General features: G+C 52.8%; 1 protein-coding gene across 2 annotated transcripts in view; it reads right to left on the minus strand.

Moving 5' to 3' along the window:
- Positions 1-209: 209 nt before the first annotated feature.
- SLC25A42 (solute carrier family 25 member 42) overlaps positions 210-21,042 on the minus strand; it is a 34,050-nt gene continuing 13,217 nt past the window's right edge. For both annotated transcript variants that reach the window (XM_071578274.1, XM_071578275.1), the window contains exons 3-8: positions 19,818-19,929; positions 16,939-16,964; positions 13,787-13,953; positions 11,369-11,485; positions 8,152-8,303; positions 210-6,219 (exon numbers count right to left, since the gene is read on the minus strand). In XM_071578274.1, the coding sequence (XP_071434375.1) occupies positions 5,894-6,219; positions 8,152-8,303; positions 11,369-11,485; positions 13,787-13,953; positions 16,939-16,964; positions 19,818-19,929 (900 nt within the window). In that variant the 3' untranslated portion in view covers positions 210-5,893. The remainder of the gene's footprint in view (positions 6,220-8,151; positions 8,304-11,368; positions 11,486-13,786; positions 13,954-16,938; positions 16,965-19,817; positions 19,930-21,042) is intronic.

Here is a 21,042-nt window from a genome sequence, read left to right on the forward strand (position 1 = left end):
TCCCCGTGTCCCCCTGTCCCCCCCTCCCTGTCCCCGTGTCCCCCTATCCCCCCCTCCCTGTCCCCGTGTCCCCCTGTCCCCCCCTCCCCGCCGCCCCCTCCCTGTCCCCGTGTCCCCCTAGCCCCCCCTCCCTGTCCCCCTGTCCCCCCCTCCCTGCCACCCCCTCCCTGTCCCCCCCTCCCCGCCCCCCCGAGAGGCTCGGCTTTAATTCCCATTTTTTATTAAATATACATCCTCTCTTGGCACAAATCTCCAAATATAAACATCAGATTGTAACAAAGTGTCTTCACGGCAATAAAATAGAACTCCAGAGCCGAGAAAAGCAGCCAAAATCCACCCCAAAAACTCACACACCCCTCGGGGGGGACACACAGAAGGCTTTGGACAGTTTGTGCTCAATTCTGCATAGACAGTGCTGGGAACCTGCAGAGCGTGGCATGGGGGGCATGGGGGGCATGGGGGGCATGGGGGGCATTGGGGGGGCATGGAGGGCACGGGGGGCACGGGGGGCATGGGGGGCACAGGGAGAAGGGGAGGAATCAGCCCCTACAAGGTTAAAGAAAAGGCTGTTCTGTAGCAAGGCCAAGTCCTGCTGTGGGTCAGTCCAGGTGGGCAGAGCCCAAGGTGTGCCCGCAGAGCTCTGCTGGGCACGGGAGCCCTGCCAGGTGACCTGGAATTACCTGAGAGGTTCAGGAACCTTCTCAGGTGCTCCAGAAGAAACTGAAGGGCTCAGGAACCTTCTCAGGTGCTCCAGAAGGACCTGAAAGGTCCAGGAACCTTCTCAGGAGTTCCAGAAGGACCTGCAGAGCTCAGGAACCTTCTCAGGTGCTTCAGAAGGACCTGAAAGGCCCAGGAACCTTCTCTGGTAATTTGGAATTACCTGAAAGGCTCAGGAACCTTCTCAGGAGCTCCAGAAGGACCTGCAGAGCTCAGGAACCTTCTCAGGTGCTCCAGAAGGACCTGAAAGGTCCAGGAACCTTCTCAGGTGCTCCAGAAGGACCTGAAAGGTGCAGGAACCTTCTCAGGAGCTCCAGAAGGACCTGCAGAGCTCAGGAACCTTCTCAGGTAATTTGAAATTACCTGAAAGGCTCAGGAACCTTCTCAGGAGCTCCAGAAGGACCTGCAGAGCTCAGGAACCCTGTCAGGTAATGTGGAATTCTCTGAAGGCCTCAGAAACCTTCTCAGGTGCTCCAGAAGAACCTGAAAGGTCCAGGAACCTTCTCAGGAGCTCCAGAAGGACCTGCAGAGCTCAGGAACCTTCTCAGGTGCTCCAGAAGGACCTGAAAGGTCCAGAAACCTCAGGAGCTCCAGAAGAACCTGCAGAGCTCAGAAACCCTGTCAGGTAATTTGGAATTACCTGACGGGCTCAGGAACCTTCTCAGGAGCTCCAGAAGGACCTGCAGAGCTCAAGAACCCTGTCAGGTAATCTGGAATTATCTGAAGGGCTCAGGAACCTTCTCAGGTGCCCCAGAAGCACCTGAAAGGCCCAGGAACCTTCTCAGGTAATTTGGAATACTCTGAAGGGCTCAGGAACCTTCTCAGGTGCTCCAGAAGGACCTGCAGAGCTCAAGAACCCTGTCAGGTAATCTGGAATTATCTGAAGGGCTCAGGAACCTTCTCAGGTGCTCCAGAAGGACCTGCAGGACCTGCCACATCAATTCTGCTCAAGGTTTCCTTTCATGCCTCAGCTGCTTTTGGGGTGAAGACAAGAGGGTGGAGATGGAGATGGTCCTTCCAGGTGGAAGGCAGGGAGAAGGACCTCAAGGAGTGCTGGAAGTGCTCCTGGGAAGCTCCAGAGAAGCTTCAGAGAAGCTCCTGGGAAGGTGCCAGGGAAGGTCCAGGGAAGCTCCAGGGAAGGTGCCAGGGAAGGTGCCAGGGAAGGTGCCAGGGAAGGTGCCAGGGAGGCTCCTGGGAAGCTGGAGATGTGGGAGCAACAGGAGCAAAGCACACCCAGGATTCGTGGTGTCCTCTTGGAAGATGTGAGAAACCAGGGGCAGAAATCCTCAGCTCTGGGCTTGGAGGCAGAAGTGATACCCCACCAGTGCCCAACCAGTAAGGTTGGACCCATCCCAGTAAGGCCGGACCCACCCCAGTGTGCCCAACCAGTAAGGTCTGACCCATCCCAGTGTGCCCACCCAGTAAGGTTTGACCCATCCCAGTGTGCCCAACCAGTAAGGTCTGACCCATCCCAGTGTGCCCAACCCAGTAAGGTCTGGCCCATCCCAGTGAGCCCAACCCAGTAAGGTCGGACCCATCCCAGTGTGCCCACCCCAGTAAGGTCTGGCCCATCCCAGTTTGCCCTCCCAGTAAGGTTGGACCCATCTCAGTGTGCCCAACCCAGTAAGGTTGGACCCATCCCAGTGTGCCCAACCATTAAGGTCTGACCCATCCCAGTGTGCCCAACCAGTAAGGTCTGACCCATCCCAGTGTGCCCAACCAGTAAGGTTGGACCCATCCCAGTAAGGCCGGACCCATCCCAGTGTGCCCACCCAGTAAGGTCTGACCCATCCCAGTGTGCCCACCCCAGTAAGGTCTGGCCCATCCCAGTGTGCCCACCCAGTAAGGTCTGGCCCATCCCAGTGTGCCCAACCAGTAAGGTCTGGCCCATCCCAGTGTGCCCAACCAGTAAGGTCTGACCCATCCCAGTGTGCCCAGCCAGTAAGGTTGGACCCATCCCAGTAAGGTCGGACCCATCTCAGTGTGCCCAACCAGTAAGGTTGGACCCATCCCAGTAAGGCCGGACCCATCCCAGTGTGCCCACCCAGTAAGGTCTGACCCATCCCAGTGTGCCCACCCCAGTAAGGTCTGGCCCATCCCAGTGTGCCCACCCAGTAAGGTCTGGCCCATCCCAGTGTGCCCAACCAGTAAGGTCTGGCCCATCCCAGTGTGCCCAACCAGTAAGGTCTGACCCATCCCAGTGTGCCCAGCCAGTAAGGTTGGACCCATCCCAGTAAGGTCGGACCCATCTCAGTGTGCCCAACCCAGTAAGGTCTGACCCATCCCAGTGTGCCCAACCCAGTAAGATTCGACCCATCCCAGTGTGCCCTCCCAGTAAGGTCTGGCCCATCCCAGTGTGCCCATCCCAGTAAGGTCTGGCCCATCCCAGTGTGCCCACCCCAGTGTGCCCACCCCAGTAAGGTTGGACCCATCCCAGTAAGGTCTGACCCATCCCAGTGTGCCCTCCCAGTCCAGTGCTTGATTCCCAAGGGAAATATTTGGCATCAGAAGCAAGTTCTGCTCCAAGGAAGTGCCAAGAAGAGGGAAAGGAGGAGCTGCTTCCACCAGTTGGTGCCACCAGTCTGTGAGAGCTCCAAACCCACCACCAGGGAAGGACAGAGTTTAATTTATGCCTAATTTAGATTATTATCAAGTGAAAAGGGATTTTTAATCTTGATTTGGGTGATCTGATTCTCAGGGAGGTCCCAAAGTTTGCTCTGAGCTCTCCTGCACTCCCAATTTCATAGAAAAACAGACCATAAAACCAACTCCATTTCCCCTCCCAAAAAACTGGTTTGGAAAGAGAAACACCAAAAAGGTTCTTCACCACTAATTGTTTTAAATTCCAAGTGATTGGCACTAAAAGGGCATTTCTGAAGGGTCAAGACTGTGGTGCCCACAATCCCAAGGACCAGCTTGGTCCAGGGGGATTTTAGGAAGAGAAAAGCAGGAGTGGATGAAGAGACAGAAGGGGCAGAACCTACAGAGAAGGTACCAAAAGACAAGAGGGTTGTTGAGAAGCAGCTCCCAGGTTGGGTTAGTCAGTTGACCATGGGAACATTCTACTGGCTCAAGGTGTCCCACCTTCCACAGGTGGCTCCTGCTCCTCAAGGGTGACTCCAAACTGCTCCTCTTTCCACCTTGAACTGTTCAAGATCAATTCCCTCATCCATTACTGGGGGGGTCACCATTGTAGGGGTGAGTTAAGGATGGTCAGAAGAGGACCAGGCACAGCAACAGCAGAAGGGTTAGAACTTTAGTTACAGCTTCACCTTTTATCTTCTCTTGTGCCCAACAAGCCACCACACCATGGGTCAGCTCACCATGGGAACATTCTACTGGCTCAAGGTGTCCCACCTTCCCTCTCTGCTCCTCAAGGGTGACTCCAAACTGCTCCACTTTCCACCTTGAACTGTTCAAAACCAATTCCCTCATCCATTACTGGGGGGGTCACCATGGTGAGTTAATGATGGTCAGAAGAGGACCAGGCACAGCAAGATCAGAAGGGCTGAACAAAGAGGACTCAGGGACAGCTTTTTGGGGACAGGGATTTGTTCTCAAAAGGTGCCCAGAGCAGCAACAATAACACTGAAGGATAAAAGTGCTGGAATTTTTGGGGATTGACACCCCCTTTCAACACCCCAGGCTGGGAAATCCCTGGGAAAATGGAAGGGTTTGGGCAGGATTGGAGTTGGAGTCAAGGCAGTTGGACAACACTAACAACACACAGGAGAATTTGGCTTCCAAAAAGGCTCAGAACTTCCCTCCCTTGCTCTCCACAGTCTTTGGTAATCTCAGAGGGACACAAGAAACAAGAGTTGGGTCTGCAACTCAAGCCAAAAATGGGAGAAATTATTGGAGAAGGGGCAGCACTTCCAGACACCACAAACAAGGGTTGGGTCTCCAACTCAACCCCAGAATGGGAGAAATCACTGGAGAAGGAGCAGCACTTTCAGACACCACAAACAAGGGTTGGGTCTCCAACTCAACCCCAGAATGGGAGAAATCACTGGAGAAGGAGCAGCATTTCCAGACACCACAAACCCCCAAAATGGGAGAAATCATTGAAGGGGCAGCATTTCCAGACACCAAATCCTTCAAATTGTGTCTACAACTCAACCTCAAACAAGGGTTGGGTCTCCAACTCAACCCCAAAAATGGGAGAAATTATTGGAGAAGGGGCAGCACTTCCAGACACCACAAACAAAGTGGGAGAAATCAGTGGAGAAGGGGCAGCACTTCCAGACACCACAAACAAGGGTTGTGTCTCCAACTCAACCCCAAAAGTGGGAGAGATCACTGGAGAAGGAGCAGCATTTGCAGACACCACAAACAAGGGTTGGGTCTGCAACTCAACCCAAAGGTGGGAGAAATTATTGGAGAAGGGGCAGCATTTCCAGACACCACAAACAAGGGTTGGGTCTGCAACTCAACCCCAAAAATGGGAGAAATCACTGGAGAAGGGGCAGCACTTCCAGACACCAAATGCTTCAAATTGTGTCTACAACTCAACCCAAACAAGGGTTGGGTCTCCAACTCAACCCAAAAGTGGGAGAAATTATTGGAGAAGGGGCAGCACTTCCAGACACCACAAACAAAGTGGGAGAAATCACTGGAGAAGGGGCAGCATTTGCAGCCAGGGAAACATTCAGCTTTCAGCGCAAGAGCAGTGCCCTGTCCTGCTCCATTCCTGCTCCATCCTGCTCTGGCCTGGCAGAGGAATGTGGGATTCCCTCCAGGCCAACTGGGATATTGCACTTGGCAAGGTTGGATCCATCCAACAGAAGTTCTGGAGCTCCAAAGTGCCCCCCAAGAGCAGCAACCCCTTCCCACACTCCGGGGTCCATCCCCACACCCCTCCCCAGCCCTTCCATCCTCCCCCAGAGCCCAGGGGGGAGCAGGAGCAGCACAGGTTGGTTTGGGAGGCTCCTCTCCTGGCACCAGAAGGGTGAGGGGGGCACAGGACTCGGTGGCGCAGATGGCACGAGGGAGTTTGGTTCGGGGAGGGCAGAGCTCCCTTCCCGAGGAACTGGGAGGCTCATCAAAACAGGAAAAACCAACCAAAAAAAAAACCCACCCAAACCTCCGGGAGCAAGAGGCAAACCAGAGGAGGCAGGTGAGCGGTGAGGGCACGGAGGAGGCAGGGCGGGCTCTGTGCCCTGGCAGGGCTGGGGCACTACCTGTGCCCGGCGGGGCCGCACTGCAGCTTGCGCAGCAGGATCTGCGTCAGGTCGAAGGTGGTGAAGCTGATGCCGACCGCGATGGGCCCCTTGACCCAGTTCATGCTGAGCCCTTTGTAGAGGCCCCTGACGAGTCCCTCCTCCCTGACGATGTCCCGCATGGTGAGCAGGATGGAGCTGTAGCTGTGCCCCAGCACTCCCGCCGTCTGCATCCGCCGCCGAACCACGTCCAGCGGGTACGAGGCCGACTGGCCGATGAGCCCCGCGCAGGCCCCGAAGAGCAACCGCTCTGCTGGAGAGGGCTGGGGCCTCCCGCTGTGCTCTGGGGAGAGGGAGAGACACCTCAGGGTGGGGGAGACACCTCAGGGTGGGGAGAGACACCTCAGGGTGGGGAGAGCACTTCAGGGTGGGGAGAGGGAGAGACACCTCAGGGTGGGGAGAGACACCTCAGGGTGGGGAGAGCACCTCAGGGTGGGGAGAGGGAGAGACACCTCAGGGTGGGGAGAGACACCTCAGGGTGGGGAGAGAACCTCAGGGTGGGGAGAGAACCTCAGGGTGGGGAGAGGGAGAGACACCTCAGGGTGGGGAGAGACACCTCAGGGTGGGGAGAGGGAGAGACACCTCAGGGTGGGGAGAGGGAGAGACACCTCAGGGTGGGGAGAGCACCTCAGGGTGGGGAGAGACACCTCAGGGTGGGGAGAGACACCTCAGGGTGGGGAGAGCACCTCAGGGTGGGGAGAGACACCTCAGGGTGGGGAGAGGGAGAGACACCTCAGGGTGGGGGGCAATGGGAGCTGGGGCCTCCCGCTGTGCTCTGGGGAGAGGGAGAGACACCTCAGGGTGGGGGAAGACACCTCAGGGTGGGGGGAGACACCTCAGGGTAGGGGGAGACACCTCAGGGTGGGGGGAGAGAGAGACACCTCAGGGTGGGGAGCAATGGGACCAAACAGCTCCCTGAGGTGTTCCAGTCCTTCTGCACCCCTGGATTGCAGCTTGTTGTCCCTCTCCAGCAGAGTCTGGAAGTGGGGAGGCTCCCAAGGCTCCACAACCCACCTTGTGCCACCAACCACAAACCCAACCACTGCCAAGTTGGCTCCAAGGCCGGGGCAAGGAGTTGGACCCACCCATTGGAACCCCCGGAGCTGGCCCAAAACCTCCCCCAAAACCCAAGCCCAGTATGGACTTTCTTCACCATCTCATGGGTGAAGAAACTCAGCCCAACTGCAGCTTCTTGTTCTTCTCCACGAGAGTTTGGAAGTGAGGAGGCTCCCAAGGCTCCAAGGCCGGGGCAAGGAGTTGGACCCACCCATTGGAACCCCCGGAGCTGGCCCAAAACCTCCCCCAAAACCCAAGCCCAGTATGGACTTTCTTCACCATCTCATGGGTGAAGAAGCTCAGCCCAACTGCAGCTTCTTGTTCTTCTCCAGCAGAGTCTGGAAGTGGGGAGAGGCTCCCAAGGCTCCAAGGCCAGGGCAAGGATTTGGATCAACCCAATTCAAACACCTGGAGTTGGCCCAAAACCTCCCAAAAAAAGCAAACGCAGCAGGGACTTTCTTCACCATCTCATGGATGAAGTTCAGCCCAACTGCAGCTTCTTGTCCCTCCTCAATGTGGCCGGAAGTGGGGAGGCTCCCAAGGCTCCACAACCCACCTTGTGCCACCAACCACAAACCCAACAACTGCCAAGTTGGCTCCAAGGCCGGGGCCAGGAGTTGGATCAACCCAAATCAAACACCTGGACTTGGCCCAAATTCTCCCCAAAAACCCAAGCCCAGAATGGACTTTCTTCACTGTCTCGTGGGTGAAGTTCAGCCCAACTGCAGCTTCTTGTCCCTCTGCAGCAGAGTCTGGAAGTGGGGAGGCTCCCAAGGCTCCACAACCCACCTTGTGCCACCAACCACAAACCCAACCACTGCCAAGTTGGCTCCAAGGCTGGGGCCAGGAGTTGCACCCACCCATTGGAACCCCTGGAGTTGGTCCAAAACCTCCCCCAAAACCCAAGCCCAGTATGGACTTTCTTCACCATCTCATGGGTGAAGAACCTCATCCCAACTGCAGCTTCTTGTTCTTCTCCAGCAGAGTCTGGAAGTGGGGAGGCTCCCAAGGCTCCACAACCCACCTTGTGCCACCAACCACAAACCCAACCACTGCCAAGTTAGCTCCAAGGCCGGGGCAAGGAGTTGGACCCACCCATTGGAACCCCCAGAGTTGGCCCAAAACCTCCCCCAAACCCCAAGCCCAGCATGGCCCTCACCTGCATGGACCTTCTTGAGGCTCTCATAGGTGAAGAAGCTGAGCCCAGCGTAGGGGATGACCCCCAGGATGGTGGGGGTGAAGCCCCTGTAGAGGGTCTTCAGCCCTTCCTCGCGGGAGATGCGGATGAAGACGTGGACGATGCTGCTGTACCTGGAGGGGGACACAGGAGAACCTGAACATCCAGGAGGATCCCAACAGGACCTTCTGAGGGACCAGCAATTAATTAATGGGGCTCATTAGGAACCTCTGAAGGGATTCCATTCAAGCAAGTGGAGATGCCAATCCCTGGGTCTCCCACGGACCTTCCACCAGAGGTGTTGGGTCTCTCTGGAGGCACCAAGTGCCACACCTGAACATCCAGGAGGATTCCAACAGGACCTTCTGAGGGGTCAGTAATTAATTAATGGGGCTCATTAGGCAGCTCAGGAGGGATTCCATTCAAGCAGCACATGGAGAGCCAATCCCTGGGTTCCTTCCACCAGAGTTGTTGAATCCCTCTGGAGACACCAAGTGCCACACCTGATCATCCAGGAGGATCCCAACAGGACCTTCTGAGGGATCAGTAATTAATTAATGGGGCTCATTAGGCAGCTCTGAAGGGATTCCATTCAAGCAAGTGGAGATGCCAATCCCTGGGTCTCCCATGGACCTTCCACCAGAGGTGTTGAATCCCTCTGGAGGCACCAAGTGCCACACCTGAACATCCAGGAGGATCCCAACAGGATCTTCTGAGGGGTCAGTAATTAATTAATGGGGCTCATTAGGAAGCTCAGGAGGGATTCCATTCCAGCAGCACATGAAGAGCCAATCCCTGGCTCTCCCATAGTCCTTCCACCAGAGGTGTTGGGTCTTTCTGGAAGCACCAAGTGCCACACCTGAACATCCAGGAGGATCCCAACAGGACCTTCTGAGGGACCAGCAATTAATTAATGGGGCTCATTAGGAACCTCTGAAGGGATTCCATTCCAGCAGCACATGGAGAGCCAATCCCTGGGGTCACCCATGGACCTTCCACCCCAGGTGTTGCATCTCTCTGGAGGCACCAAGTGCCACACCTGAACACCCAGGAGTATCCCCAACAGGATCTTCTGAGGGGTCAGTAATTAATTAATGGGGCTCATTAGGCAGCTCAGGAGGGATTCCATTCCAGCAGCACATGGAGAGCCAATCCCTGGGGTCACCCATGGGCCTTCCACCAGAGGTGTTGGGTCTCTCTGGAGGCACCAAGTGCCATACATGAACATCCAGGAGGATCCCAACAGGACCTTCTGAGGGGTCAGTAATTAATTAATGGAGCTCATTAGGAAGCTCAGGAGGGATTCCATTCAAGCAGCACATGGAGAGCCAATCCCTGGGTTCCTTCCACCAGAGGTGTTGAATCCCTCTGGAGACACCAAGTGCCACACCTGAACATCCAGGAGGATCCCAACAGGAACTTCTGAGGGATCAGTAATTAATTAATGGGGCTCATTAGGAAGCTCTGAAGGGATTCCATTCAAGCAAGTGGAGATGCCAATCCCTGGGTCTCCCATGGACCTTCCACCAGAGGTGTTGAATCCCTCTGGAGGCACCAAGTGCCACACCTGAACATCCAGGAGTATCCCCAACAGGACCTTCTGAGGGGTCAGTAATTAATTAATGGGGCTCATTAGGAAGCTCAGGAGGGATTCCATTCCAGCAGCACATGAAGAGCCAATCCCTGGCTCTCCCATAGTCCTTCCACCAGAGGTGTTGGGTCTTTCTGGAGGCACCAAGTGCCACACCTGAACATCCAGGAGGATCCCAACAGGACCTTCTGAGGGACCAGCAATTAATTAATGGGGCTCATTAGGAAGCTCAGGAGGGATTCCAGCAGCACATGGAGAGCCAATCCCTGGGTTCCTTCCACCAGAGGTGTTGGGTCTCTCTGGAGGCATCCAGTGGCCTCCTGAACATCCAGGAGGATCCCAACAGGACCTTCTGAGGGATCAGTAATTAATTCATGGGGCTCATTAGGCAGCTCTGAAGGGATTCCATTCAAGCAAGTGGAGATGCCAATCCCTGGGTCTCCCATGGACCTTCCACCAGAGGTGTTGGGTCTTTCTGGAGGCACCAAGAGGCCTCCTGAGGAACCAACACAGGTCCCACCAGGGAGGTCTCCCGGGATCCATCTCTGAGCAAGGAGTGACCCAGAAAATGGGAATAAAGGGATGGGAGCTTAAAAAAATGGGAATAAAGGGATGGGAGCTTAAAAAAATAATTCCAGAAAATGGAAATTAATTAATAGAAATGGGAATAAAGGGATGGGAGCTTAAAAAAAACTTCCAGAAAATGGGAATAAATTAATAAAAATGGGAATAAAGAGATATGAGCTTAAAAAATGGGAATAAAGGGATGGGAGCTTAAAAAAAGTTCCAGAAAATGGGAATAAATTAATAAAAAAGGGACTAAAGGGATCTGAGCTTAAAAAAATTTCCAGAAAATGGGGATAAATTAATAAAAAAGGGAATAAAGGGATGGGAGCTTAAAAAATTGGGAATAAAGGGATGGGAGTTTAAAAAAAGGAAAAAAGGGATCTGAGCTTAAAAAAATGGGAATAAAGGGATGTGAACTTAAAAAAAGGGAATAAAGGGATCTGAGCTTAAAAAATGGGACTATTGGGATGTGAATTTAAAAAAGAATTCCAGAAAATGGGAATAAATTAATAAAAATGGGAATAAAGGGATGGGAGCTTAAAAAAATGGGAATAAAGGGATCAGACCTTAAAAAGAAATCCAGAAAATGGGAATAAAGGGATGGGAGCTTAAAAAAAATTCCAGAAAATGGGAATAAATTAATAAAAATGGGAATAAAGGGATGTGAGTTAAAAAAATGGGAATAAAGGGATGGGAGCTTAAAAAATGGGACTATTGGGATGTGAATTTAAAAAGAAATTCCAGAAAATGGGAATAAATTAATAAAAAAGGGACTAAAGGGATCTGAGCTTAAAAAAAAATTCCAGAAAATGGGAATAAATTAATAAAAATGGGAATAAAGGGATGGGAGCTTAAAAAATTGGGAATAAAGGGATCAGACCTTAAAAAGAAATCCAGAAAATGGGAATAAAGGGATGGGAGCTTAAAAAACTTCCAGGGAATGGGACTAAGTGAATAAAACTGGGCCTAAGGGCAGGTGCCCGTGCCAGGCCCTGCGGTGCCCTGAGGGGGCTGCCCGGGCTGGCACTGGGTGGCACTTACATCTCCTTGGGCGTGACGGCCATGCGGGCACGCACCATGTCCAGCGGGTAGGTGAGCGTGGCAGCCGTGGTGCCCGCCAGGGAGCCCGCCACGAACCGCGGGAACGGTGCCAGGGCCCTGCGGGCACAGAGAGAGGGCACGGACAGCACCGGGCACGGCAGGGGGCACACGGAGAGAGGGCACGGACAGCACCGGGCACGGCAGGGGGGCACACAGAGAGAGGGCACGGACAGCACTGGGCACGGCAGGGGGCACACGGAGAGAGGGCGCGGACAGCACCGGGCACGGCAGGGGGCACACGGAGAGAGGGCACGGACAGTGCGGGGCATGGGAGGGGGGCACACGGAGAGAGGGCACGGACAGCACTGGGCACGGCAGGGGGCACACGGAGAGAGGGCACGGACAGCACGGGGCATGGGAGGGGGGCACACGGAGAGAGGGCATGGACAGCACGGGGCATGGGAGGGGGGCACACTCAGAGCCACTCACAGCAATGGGGCACAGCAGGGGGGCACACGGAGAGAGGGCACGGACAGCACCGGGCACGGCAGGGGGGCACACGGAGAGAGGGCACGGACAGCACCGGGCACGGGAGGGGGGCACACTGAGAGAGGGCACGGACAGCACCAGGCATGGGAGGGGGGCACACTGAGAGAGGGCACGGACAGCACCGGGCACGGGAGGGGGGCACACTGAGAGAGGGCACGGACAGCACGGGGCACGGAAGGGGGGCACACGGAGAGAGGGCACGGACAGCACCGGGCACGGGAGGGGGGCACACTGAGAGAGGGCACGGACAGCACGGGGCACGGAAGGGGGGCACACGGAGAGAGGGCATGGACAGCACCGGGCACGGGAGGGGGGCACACTCAGAGCCAGTCACAGCAACCGGGCACGGCAGGGGGCACACGGAGAGAGGGCACGGACAGCACCGGGCACGGCAGGGGGGCACACTCAGAGCCAGTCACAGCAACCGGGCACGGCAGGGGGGCACACGGAGAGAGGGCACGGACAGCACAGGGCACGGCAGGGGGGCACACTGAGAGAGGGCACGGACAGCATGGGGCACGGGAGGGAGGCACACTGAGAACCACTCACAGCAACCGGGCACGGGAGGGGGGCACAGTCAGAGCCACTCACAGCACATGGGCATGGAGAGGGTGTCACACTCGGAACCACACTGAGCAACTGGGCACACATGGGGTGCCATCCACAGACCACTCACAGCAACCAGGCACGGGAGAGGGACATCCACAGACCACACAGGGCGGGCACAGGGTGCCATCCACAGACCACACTCAGCGATGGGGCACGGGGAGGGTGGCACACTCAGAACCACTCACAGCACATGGACATGGAGAGGGTGCCATCCACAGAACCACTCTCAGCACATGGGCACGCACAGGGTACCATCCACAGACCACACAGGGTGGGAAATGGGTCATGGAGCACAGACTGGCACCTAACACCCCCTGGCACCCAGAGCATGGCATCTCCAGGGTGGTGACACCCAGACCATGGTACCTTTAGGATGGTGACACCCAGACCATGGCACTGAGTGCCACCCCCCGGATGGTGACACCCAGACCATGGCACCTCCAGGATGGTGACACACAGACAATGGCACTGAGTGCCACCTGCAGGGTGGTGACTCCACCACCTCCCTGGGCAGCTCAGCCCTCCCTGCCCCCTGCCCCTCCCTCAGGTGCCCTCAATCCCTCCCTCAGCTTCCCCTCCCTCAGGTGCCCCCTGCCCCTTCCTCAGGTGCCCCTGCCCCTCCCTCAGGTGCCCATGCCCCTCAGGTGCCCCCTGCCCCTCAGGTGCCCCTCCCTCAGGTGCCCCCTGCCCGCCCCTCAGGTGCCCCTCCCTCAGGTGCCCCCTGCCCCTCAGGTGCCCCTCCCTCAGGTGCCCCTCCCTCAGGTGCCCCCAGCCCCTCCCTCAGGTGCCCCCTGCCCCTCCCTCAGGTGCCCTCAACCCCTCCCTCAGGTGCCTCCTGCCCCTCAGGTGCCTCCTGCCCCTTCCTCAGGTGCCTCCTGCCCCTCCCTCAGGTGCCCCCTGCCCCTTCCTCAGGTGCCTCCTGCCCCTTCCTCAGGTGCCTCCTGCCCCTCCCTCAGGTGCCCCCTGCCCCTTCCTCAGGTGCCTCCTGCCCCTCCCTCAGGTGCCCCCTGCCCCTCAGGTGCCCTCAACCCCTCCCTCAGGTGCCTCCAGCCCCTCCCTCAGGTGCCTCCTGCCCCTCCCTCAGGTGCCCCCTGCCCCTCAGGTGCCCTCAACCCCTCCCTCAGGTGCTCCTGCCCCTCAGGTGCCCCTCCCTCAGGTGCCCCCTGCCCCTTCCTCAGGTGCCTCCTGCCCCTCCCTCAGGTGCTCCCTGCCCCTCAGGTGCCCCTCCCTCAGGTGCCCCCTGCCCCTCCCGCCTCTTACTTTCCCTGGAATCCGTAGTAGTTGCCCAGCAGCTGCTTGTACTCCTCGTGGGCACAGAACTGGATGGCAGCGTAGGGCACCACACGTACCATGGTGGCAGAGTTGCCCCTCCAGAGGCTCCAGAAGCCCTCGTTGAGGTAGGTGTGGTAGATCAACCTGTAGGCCTCCTGCAGGGCATGGGCACAGCTCAGGGAGGGCACAGAACTCCCCAAAACCCAAGGGGAAAAGGGGAGACTGGCACTGACTGGCATCGACCTCTCCCTGTTGGCATTCAGCCATTTTCAGGTCGGCAAACCTGAAAATTTCCAGGTGCCAGTTGCCATAAATGGAACTTTTTCTGCAGACCTTGAGCTGGTGCAGAAGCAAAAGAAGCTGCAGAAATAGAGCTGGTTAATAAAGTTAAAATAATTTGTATTGAGGTTGTTTAAATCAGGCAATTTTTAGGAAATATTCATTACTTATTAATTAGCTCTAATTGGGTGATGTTGGACAGTTTGCAGGGGGTGTGGGGGGGTTGAGATTGTGGGTAATTGTGGGAAAAAGGAACTCTGAATATGGTCCCTCCTGACACTTAAATATCAGAGAATCAGAGAATGGGTTGGGGTGGAAAAGTCCTCTGAGATCATCAAGTCCAACCCTTGATCCAACCCTACTGGGATCACCAGCCCAGGGCACAGAGTGCCCTGGGCTGGTGATCCCAGTAGGGTTGGATCAAGATGTGGTGGATTCTCCCTCAGTGCCACATCCACAGAATCATAGAATGGATTGGGTTGGAAAAGCCCTCTGAGATCATCAAGTCCAACCCTTGGTCCAACTCCAGGCCCTTTACCAGATCATGGCACTCAGTGCCACGGCCAAGCTCAGCTGAAAAACCTCCAGGGATGGGGAATCCACCCCCTCTCTGGGCAGCCCATTCCAATCCCTGAGCACTCTCTCTGCAAAGAATTTCTACCTGATCTCCAACTTCAATTTCCCCTGGCAGAGCTTGAGCCCCCCTTGTCCTATTGCTGAGTGCCTGGGAGAAGAGACCAACCCCCAGCTGGCCAGAACTTCCCTTCAGGCAGTTCCAGACAGTGCTGAGGTCACCTCTGAGCCTCCTCTTCTCCAGGCTCAACACCCCCAGCTCCCTCAGCCTCTCCCCACAGCACTTGTGCTCCAGTCCCTTCTCCAGCCTCGTTGCTCTTCTCTTCTCACTTGGCTTGGAAGAGACCTCTGAGCTCATCAAGTCCAAGCCTTGATCCAACCCCACTGGGATCACTCTGGCACTCCGTGCCCTGGGCTGCTGATCCCAGTGGGATTGGATCAAGACCTGGTGGATTCTCTGTCCCTGGAGGTGTTTCAGAGGACACTCAGTGCCACCTCCAGTCCCTTCTCCAGCCTCGTTGCTCTTCTCTGGCCCCGCTCCAGCCCCTCAATCTCTTGCCTCAACTGAGGGGCCCAGAACTGAACACAACACTCAAGGTGTGGCCTCCCCAAGGCAGAGTCCAGGGGAAGGGTCACTGCCCTGGGCCTGCTGGCCACGCTGGTTTGGATCCAGGCCAGGATCCCCTTGGCCTTCTTGGCCACCTGGGCACACTGGTGGCTCCTGTTGAGCTTCCTGTCCCTCAGTCCCCCCAGGTCCCTCTGCCTGGCTGCTCTCCAGCCACTCTGTGCCCAGCCTGGAGCACTGCAGGGCTTGGGGTGGCCAAAGGGCAGGACCTGCACTTGGCCTTGCTGAACTTCATCCCATTGGAATCTGCCCATCCCTCAAGTCTATCCAGGTCCCTCTGCAGAGCCCTCCTGCCCTCCAGCCTGTCCAGGTCCTTCTCCAGATCCCTCCAGCCTGTCCTGGTCCTTCTCCAGACTCATGTCACATTTGATGTCACATCTGATGTCACACTTGATGTCACATTTAATGCCACATTTCATGTCACATCTCATGTCACATTTGATGCCACATCTGGTGTCACATTTGATGTCACATTTGATGTCACATCTGATGTCACATTTACTGTCACATTTGACGTCACATTTGACGTCACATCTGATGTCACATCTGATGTCACACTTGATGTCACATCTGATGTCACATCTGATGTCACATCTGATGTCACATTTACTGTCACATTTCATGTCACACTTGATGTCACACTTGATGTCACACTTGATGTCACACTTGATGTCACATCTGATGTCACATCTGATGTCACATTTACTGTCACATTTCATGTCACATTTACTGTCACATTTCATGTCACATTTACTGTCACATTTCATGTCACATTTCATGTCACATTTCATGTCACATTTCATGTCACATTTGATGTCACACTTGATGCCACATCTGATGTCACATTTAATGCCACATTTGGTGTCACATTTGATGTCACATCTGATGTCACATTTGATGTCACACTTGATGCCACATCCGATGTCACATTTGATGTCACATCTGATGTCACATCTGATGTCACACTTGATGCCACATCCGATGTCACATTTGATGTCACATTTGATGTCACATCTGATGTCACATTTGATGTCACACTTGATGCCACATTTGATGTCACATTTAATGTCACACTTGATGCCACATTTGATGCCACATTTGATGCCACACTTGATGTCACACCTGATGTCACATCTGATGTCACACTTGATGTCACACTTGATGTCACATCTGATGTCACATCTGATGTCACATTTGATGTCACATTTGATGTCACATTTGATGTCACATTTGATGTCACATTTAATGCCACATTTCATGTCACATCCGATGTCACACTTGATGTCACATTTGATGCCACATCTGATGTCACATTTGATGTCACATTTGATGTCACATTTAATGCCACATTTGGTGTCACATCTGATGTCACATTTGATGTCACATTTCATGTCACATTTGATGTCACACTTGATGTCACATTTAATGCCACACTTGATGTCACATCTGATGTCACACCACAGGTAAAACCCGAGTATGAGCAAGGCCTGAACCCCTCAGTGTGTCCCAGTAATTTAATTAAACCCCCCCCAGGAATAAACAACATCATTCCAAATCTTCCCCTCTCTGCTTTTCCCCAAGAAACCCCAAGCAGGAGCAGTTTAAATGAAGGCAAAGAAAAGGTGAATCAGTGACACAATTCAGACCAGGGACATCAACTCACCTTGGCAGAAAATCGCTTTGAAGACACTAAAAAAGGGAAGAAAGAAAAAAAAAGGGATATTTGGAGTGGGAAGAAATTGAGATGGATCAAATATAAATAAGGATTTGAGGCATAAATGAAGATTTGGGGCATAAATATTTGAGTTATAAATAAAGATTTGGGGTATAAATAAAGATTTGAGTTATAAATATTTGAGTTATAAATAAAGATTTGGGGTATAAATAAATATTTTAGGTATCAATATTTGAGTTATAAATAAAGATTTGAGGTATAAATAAAGATTTGAGTTATAAATAAAAATTTGGGGTATAAATAAAGATTTGGGGTATAAATAAATATTGAGGTATAAATAAAGATTTGAGGCATAAATAAAGATTTGAGTTATAAAGATTTGAATTATAAATAAAGATTTGAGGTATAAATAAAGATTTGAGTTATAAATAAAGATTTGGGGTATAAATAAAGATTTTAGGTATCAATATTTGAGTTATAAATAAATATTTGGGCTATAAATAAAGATTTTAGGTATAAATATTTGAGTTATAAATAAATATTTGAGGTATAAATAAATATTTGAGTTATAAATAAAGATTTGAACTATAAATAAAGATTTGGGGTATAAATATTTGAATTCTAAATAAAGATTTGAGCTATAAATAAAGATTTGGGCTATAAGTAAAGATTTTAGGTATAAATATTTGAGTTATAAATAAAGATTTGAACTATAAATAAAGACTTGGGGTATAAATATTTGAATTCTAAATAAAGATTTGAGCTATAAATAAAGATTTGGGGTATAAATAAAGATTTGAGTTATAAATAAAGATTTAAGGCATAAATAAAGATTTGAGGTATAAATATTTGAGTTATAAATAAAGATTTGAGTTATAAATAAAGATTTGGGGTATAAATAAAGATTTGGGGTATCAATATTTGAGTTATAAATAAATATTTAAGGCATAAATAAAGATTTTGGGGTATAAATATTTGAGTTATAAATAAAGATTTGGGGTATAAATAAAGATTTGAGTTATAAATAAATAAACCACACAGGGGGTAAAAAATCAGAGCAAAAAGATGAAGGCAGGAGAAAAGAGACTCTGTATAATGAAGGTTTAATTGGGGCTTAATTGGGGCTTAATTGGGGCCTAATTGGGGCCTAATTGGGGCTTAATTGGGGCCTAATTGGGGTTTAGGTGGGGTTTAACTGGGGTTTAGTTGGGGGTTCATTGGGGGTTTCATTGGGGGTTCATTGGGGGTTCATTGGGGGTTCATTGGGGGTTCATTGGGGGTTCATTGGGGGTTCATTGGGGTTTAACTGGGGTTTAACTGGGGTTTCATTGGGGGTTCATTGGGGGTTCATTGGGGTTTAACTGGGGTTTAATTGGGGTTTCATTGGGGGTTTCATTGGGGGTTTCATTGGGGGTTTCATTGGGGGTTTCATTGGGGGTTCATTGGGGGTTTCATTGGGGGTTCATTGGGGGTTCATTGGGGTTTAATTGGGGTTTAACTGGGGTTTAACTGGGGTTTCATTGGGGGTTCATTGGGGGTTCATTGGGGTTTAATTGGGGTTTAACTGGGGTTTAATTGGGGTTTCATTGGGGTTTAATTGGGGTTTCATTGGGGTTTAATTGGGGCTTAACTCCCACAACTCAGCACAGGAGGCAGGAAAACCCTCAGTGAGTGTCCCAGCCCAGTAAAATACAGCAATAAATATAAAATTAATTAGGAATAAAATAAAAGCAGCTCATTCAGCAGAACATTTTCATGCCCAGCTTTGCCCCAGTGACTCCAGAGCTGAACTGGAAACTTCTCAAGGGGATCCAACCAGAACATGCAAGTTCATTTTTTTTCCTTTTTGCAATTCAAAACTTTGCTGAGTTTGGTTTGTTGTTTTTTTTTAATGAATAAAATCCCCTCAGTGAGTAAAAAAACCTCCTGTCCCTTTGGCAGAAGGAATTTCATGGAATTTTGGGAGCTCAGGATGGGTTGGTTTGGAAGGGACTTTAAGGACCATCTGGTTTGGACCTTCAGGTTGTTCACTCTATAAATAAAGGACAATTTTCTACACTCAGTGACCCAAAGGTGCTTTTCCCTCTTCTCAGCCAGAGGAAAATCCTTTAGGAGAGCAAGAAACTAAAAAAAAAATAAATAAAATAGAAATAAAGGAATTGCTCAAGTGGGAAGATTTTAATCCTTTTAATTGGCTGAAGGTTTGATGGACCAAAACAACCAGGTGGGTTTGGAAGTGGGACCTGCCCCAAGGACAGGGATTTAGGGGGGGGGTTTGTGCCCCCTCTGCCAACCTGAGGTGACCCAGAGGGTGGCACAGCTTGTCCTCTCTGGTGCCAGGGGCAATGCCAGCCCTGCTGTGCCCACATCAAACCAAAGCCAAGGCAAAATTAAATGCCAGCCAGGGATGAGATTCAACTGAATCCCAAATGAAGCCCAATCAGGTTAATCTGGGATGTCAACAAGCTAAAAATCCTTGGCTTTGCCAAATGTCTCCTCAATTAACAGCCTCTGGGATAATTAGTTGGGCTGCCACTGGCACAGGGGGGACCAACCAGAGCCTGGGGTGGGGTTGAATCCCAAATCCTGCCAAATTCCTCTTCTAATTAGACAGAGTTAATTCCCTGTTACCCAATTTAGGGGTGACACAAAGCCAGGGATGCAGCTCCACTTCCAGCAGCACCTTCAGCTCTGCCCAAACCAACCCACGCCTGGCACAGCCTTGAGAAAGAAACTCCATTCCCTCCCAAACCTCCTGATGTCCCTCCTGGAGCTGGAGAACAGTTGGAGGAGCAGATCAAAGGAGCTGCTTTGGGTTCTGCTGACAATAACAGGGAGGTGTCTTTGGACAAGCCAAGAGGTCTCACCTTGGAACATGATCTTTGTCCTGTCCAGGGGAGCCACTGCAGTTTTAGCAACAGCTCCAGCCAGAGCCCCAGACATCAAAGAGTTGAGCACCTTCTTCTTGTCCTGGTTCTCCTGGAACAAAGGATTGGTCAGTGGGACACAGTCCTGGGCACAAGGATTAATATTTCACTTTTTTTTTGCAGCCTGGATTGGGTTGGAAGGACCTTTAAAGCCCACCCAGTGCCAGCCCTGCCCTGGGCAGAGACACCTCCCACTGTCCCAGGTGGTCCAACCTGGCCTGGGACACTTCCAGGGATGGGGCAGCCATGGATTCTCTGGGAATTCCATCCCAGCCCTTCTGCACCCTCAAAGCCAGGAATTCCTTCCCAATATCCCCTCTGTCCATGGGAAGTCATTCCCTGTGTCCTGTCCCTCCATCCCTTGTCCCAAGTCCTTCTCTGGGATCTCCTGGAGCTCCTTTAGGTTGGTCCCATCTTCACACCATCCTCTCACCATGTTCATGGAATCAGAGAATCCCAGACTGGGTTGGGATGGAAGGACCTCCAAGCCCACCCAGTGCCAGCCCTGCCCTGGGCAGGGACACCTCCCACTGTCCCAGGTTGGTCCAGCCTGGCCTTGGACACTCCGAGGGATGGAACATCCTCTGGGAATTCCATTCCAGCCCCTCCCCACCCTCAAAGCCAGGGATTTCTTCTCAATATCCCCTCTGTCCATGGGAAGCCATTCCCTGTGTCCTGTCCCTCCATCCCTTGTCCCCAGATTCCTCTCCAGCTCTCCTGGAGTCCCTTCAGACTCTGCAAGGGGCTCTGAGGTCTCCCTGGAGCTTCTCTTCTCCAACCTGCCCTTGGGCACTCCCAGGGCTGGAGCAGCCATGGATTCTCTGGGATTCCTTTCCAGCCCCTCATCATCCTCAGAGCCAAGAATTCCTTCCCAATATTCCACTGAGAAGTCATTCCCTGTGTCCTGGTACTCCAGGCCCTGCTCCAAAGTCTCCCTCCAACATTCCTGTTGGTTCCTTCAGGCAGTGAAAGGTCACCCCAGAGTTTCTCTTCTCCAGGCTGAACAATCCCAACTCTCCCAGCAGATCCTTCTGATCCTCTTGGTGTCTCCTTTGGATTTGTCCTCCCTGTGCTGGAAACCCCAGACCTGGGTGTAGAATTCCAGCTGGGGGCTCAGAATTCCCTCTCCCCTCCTTCCCAAACTGCTTTGGATTCCCAGGAACCC

This window comes from Pithys albifrons, chromosome 27, assembly GCF_047495875.1.
Source record: "Pithys albifrons albifrons isolate INPA30051 chromosome 27, PitAlb_v1, whole genome shotgun sequence".
NCBI classification, from domain to species: domain Eukaryota; kingdom Metazoa; phylum Chordata; class Aves; order Passeriformes; family Thamnophilidae; genus Pithys; species Pithys albifrons.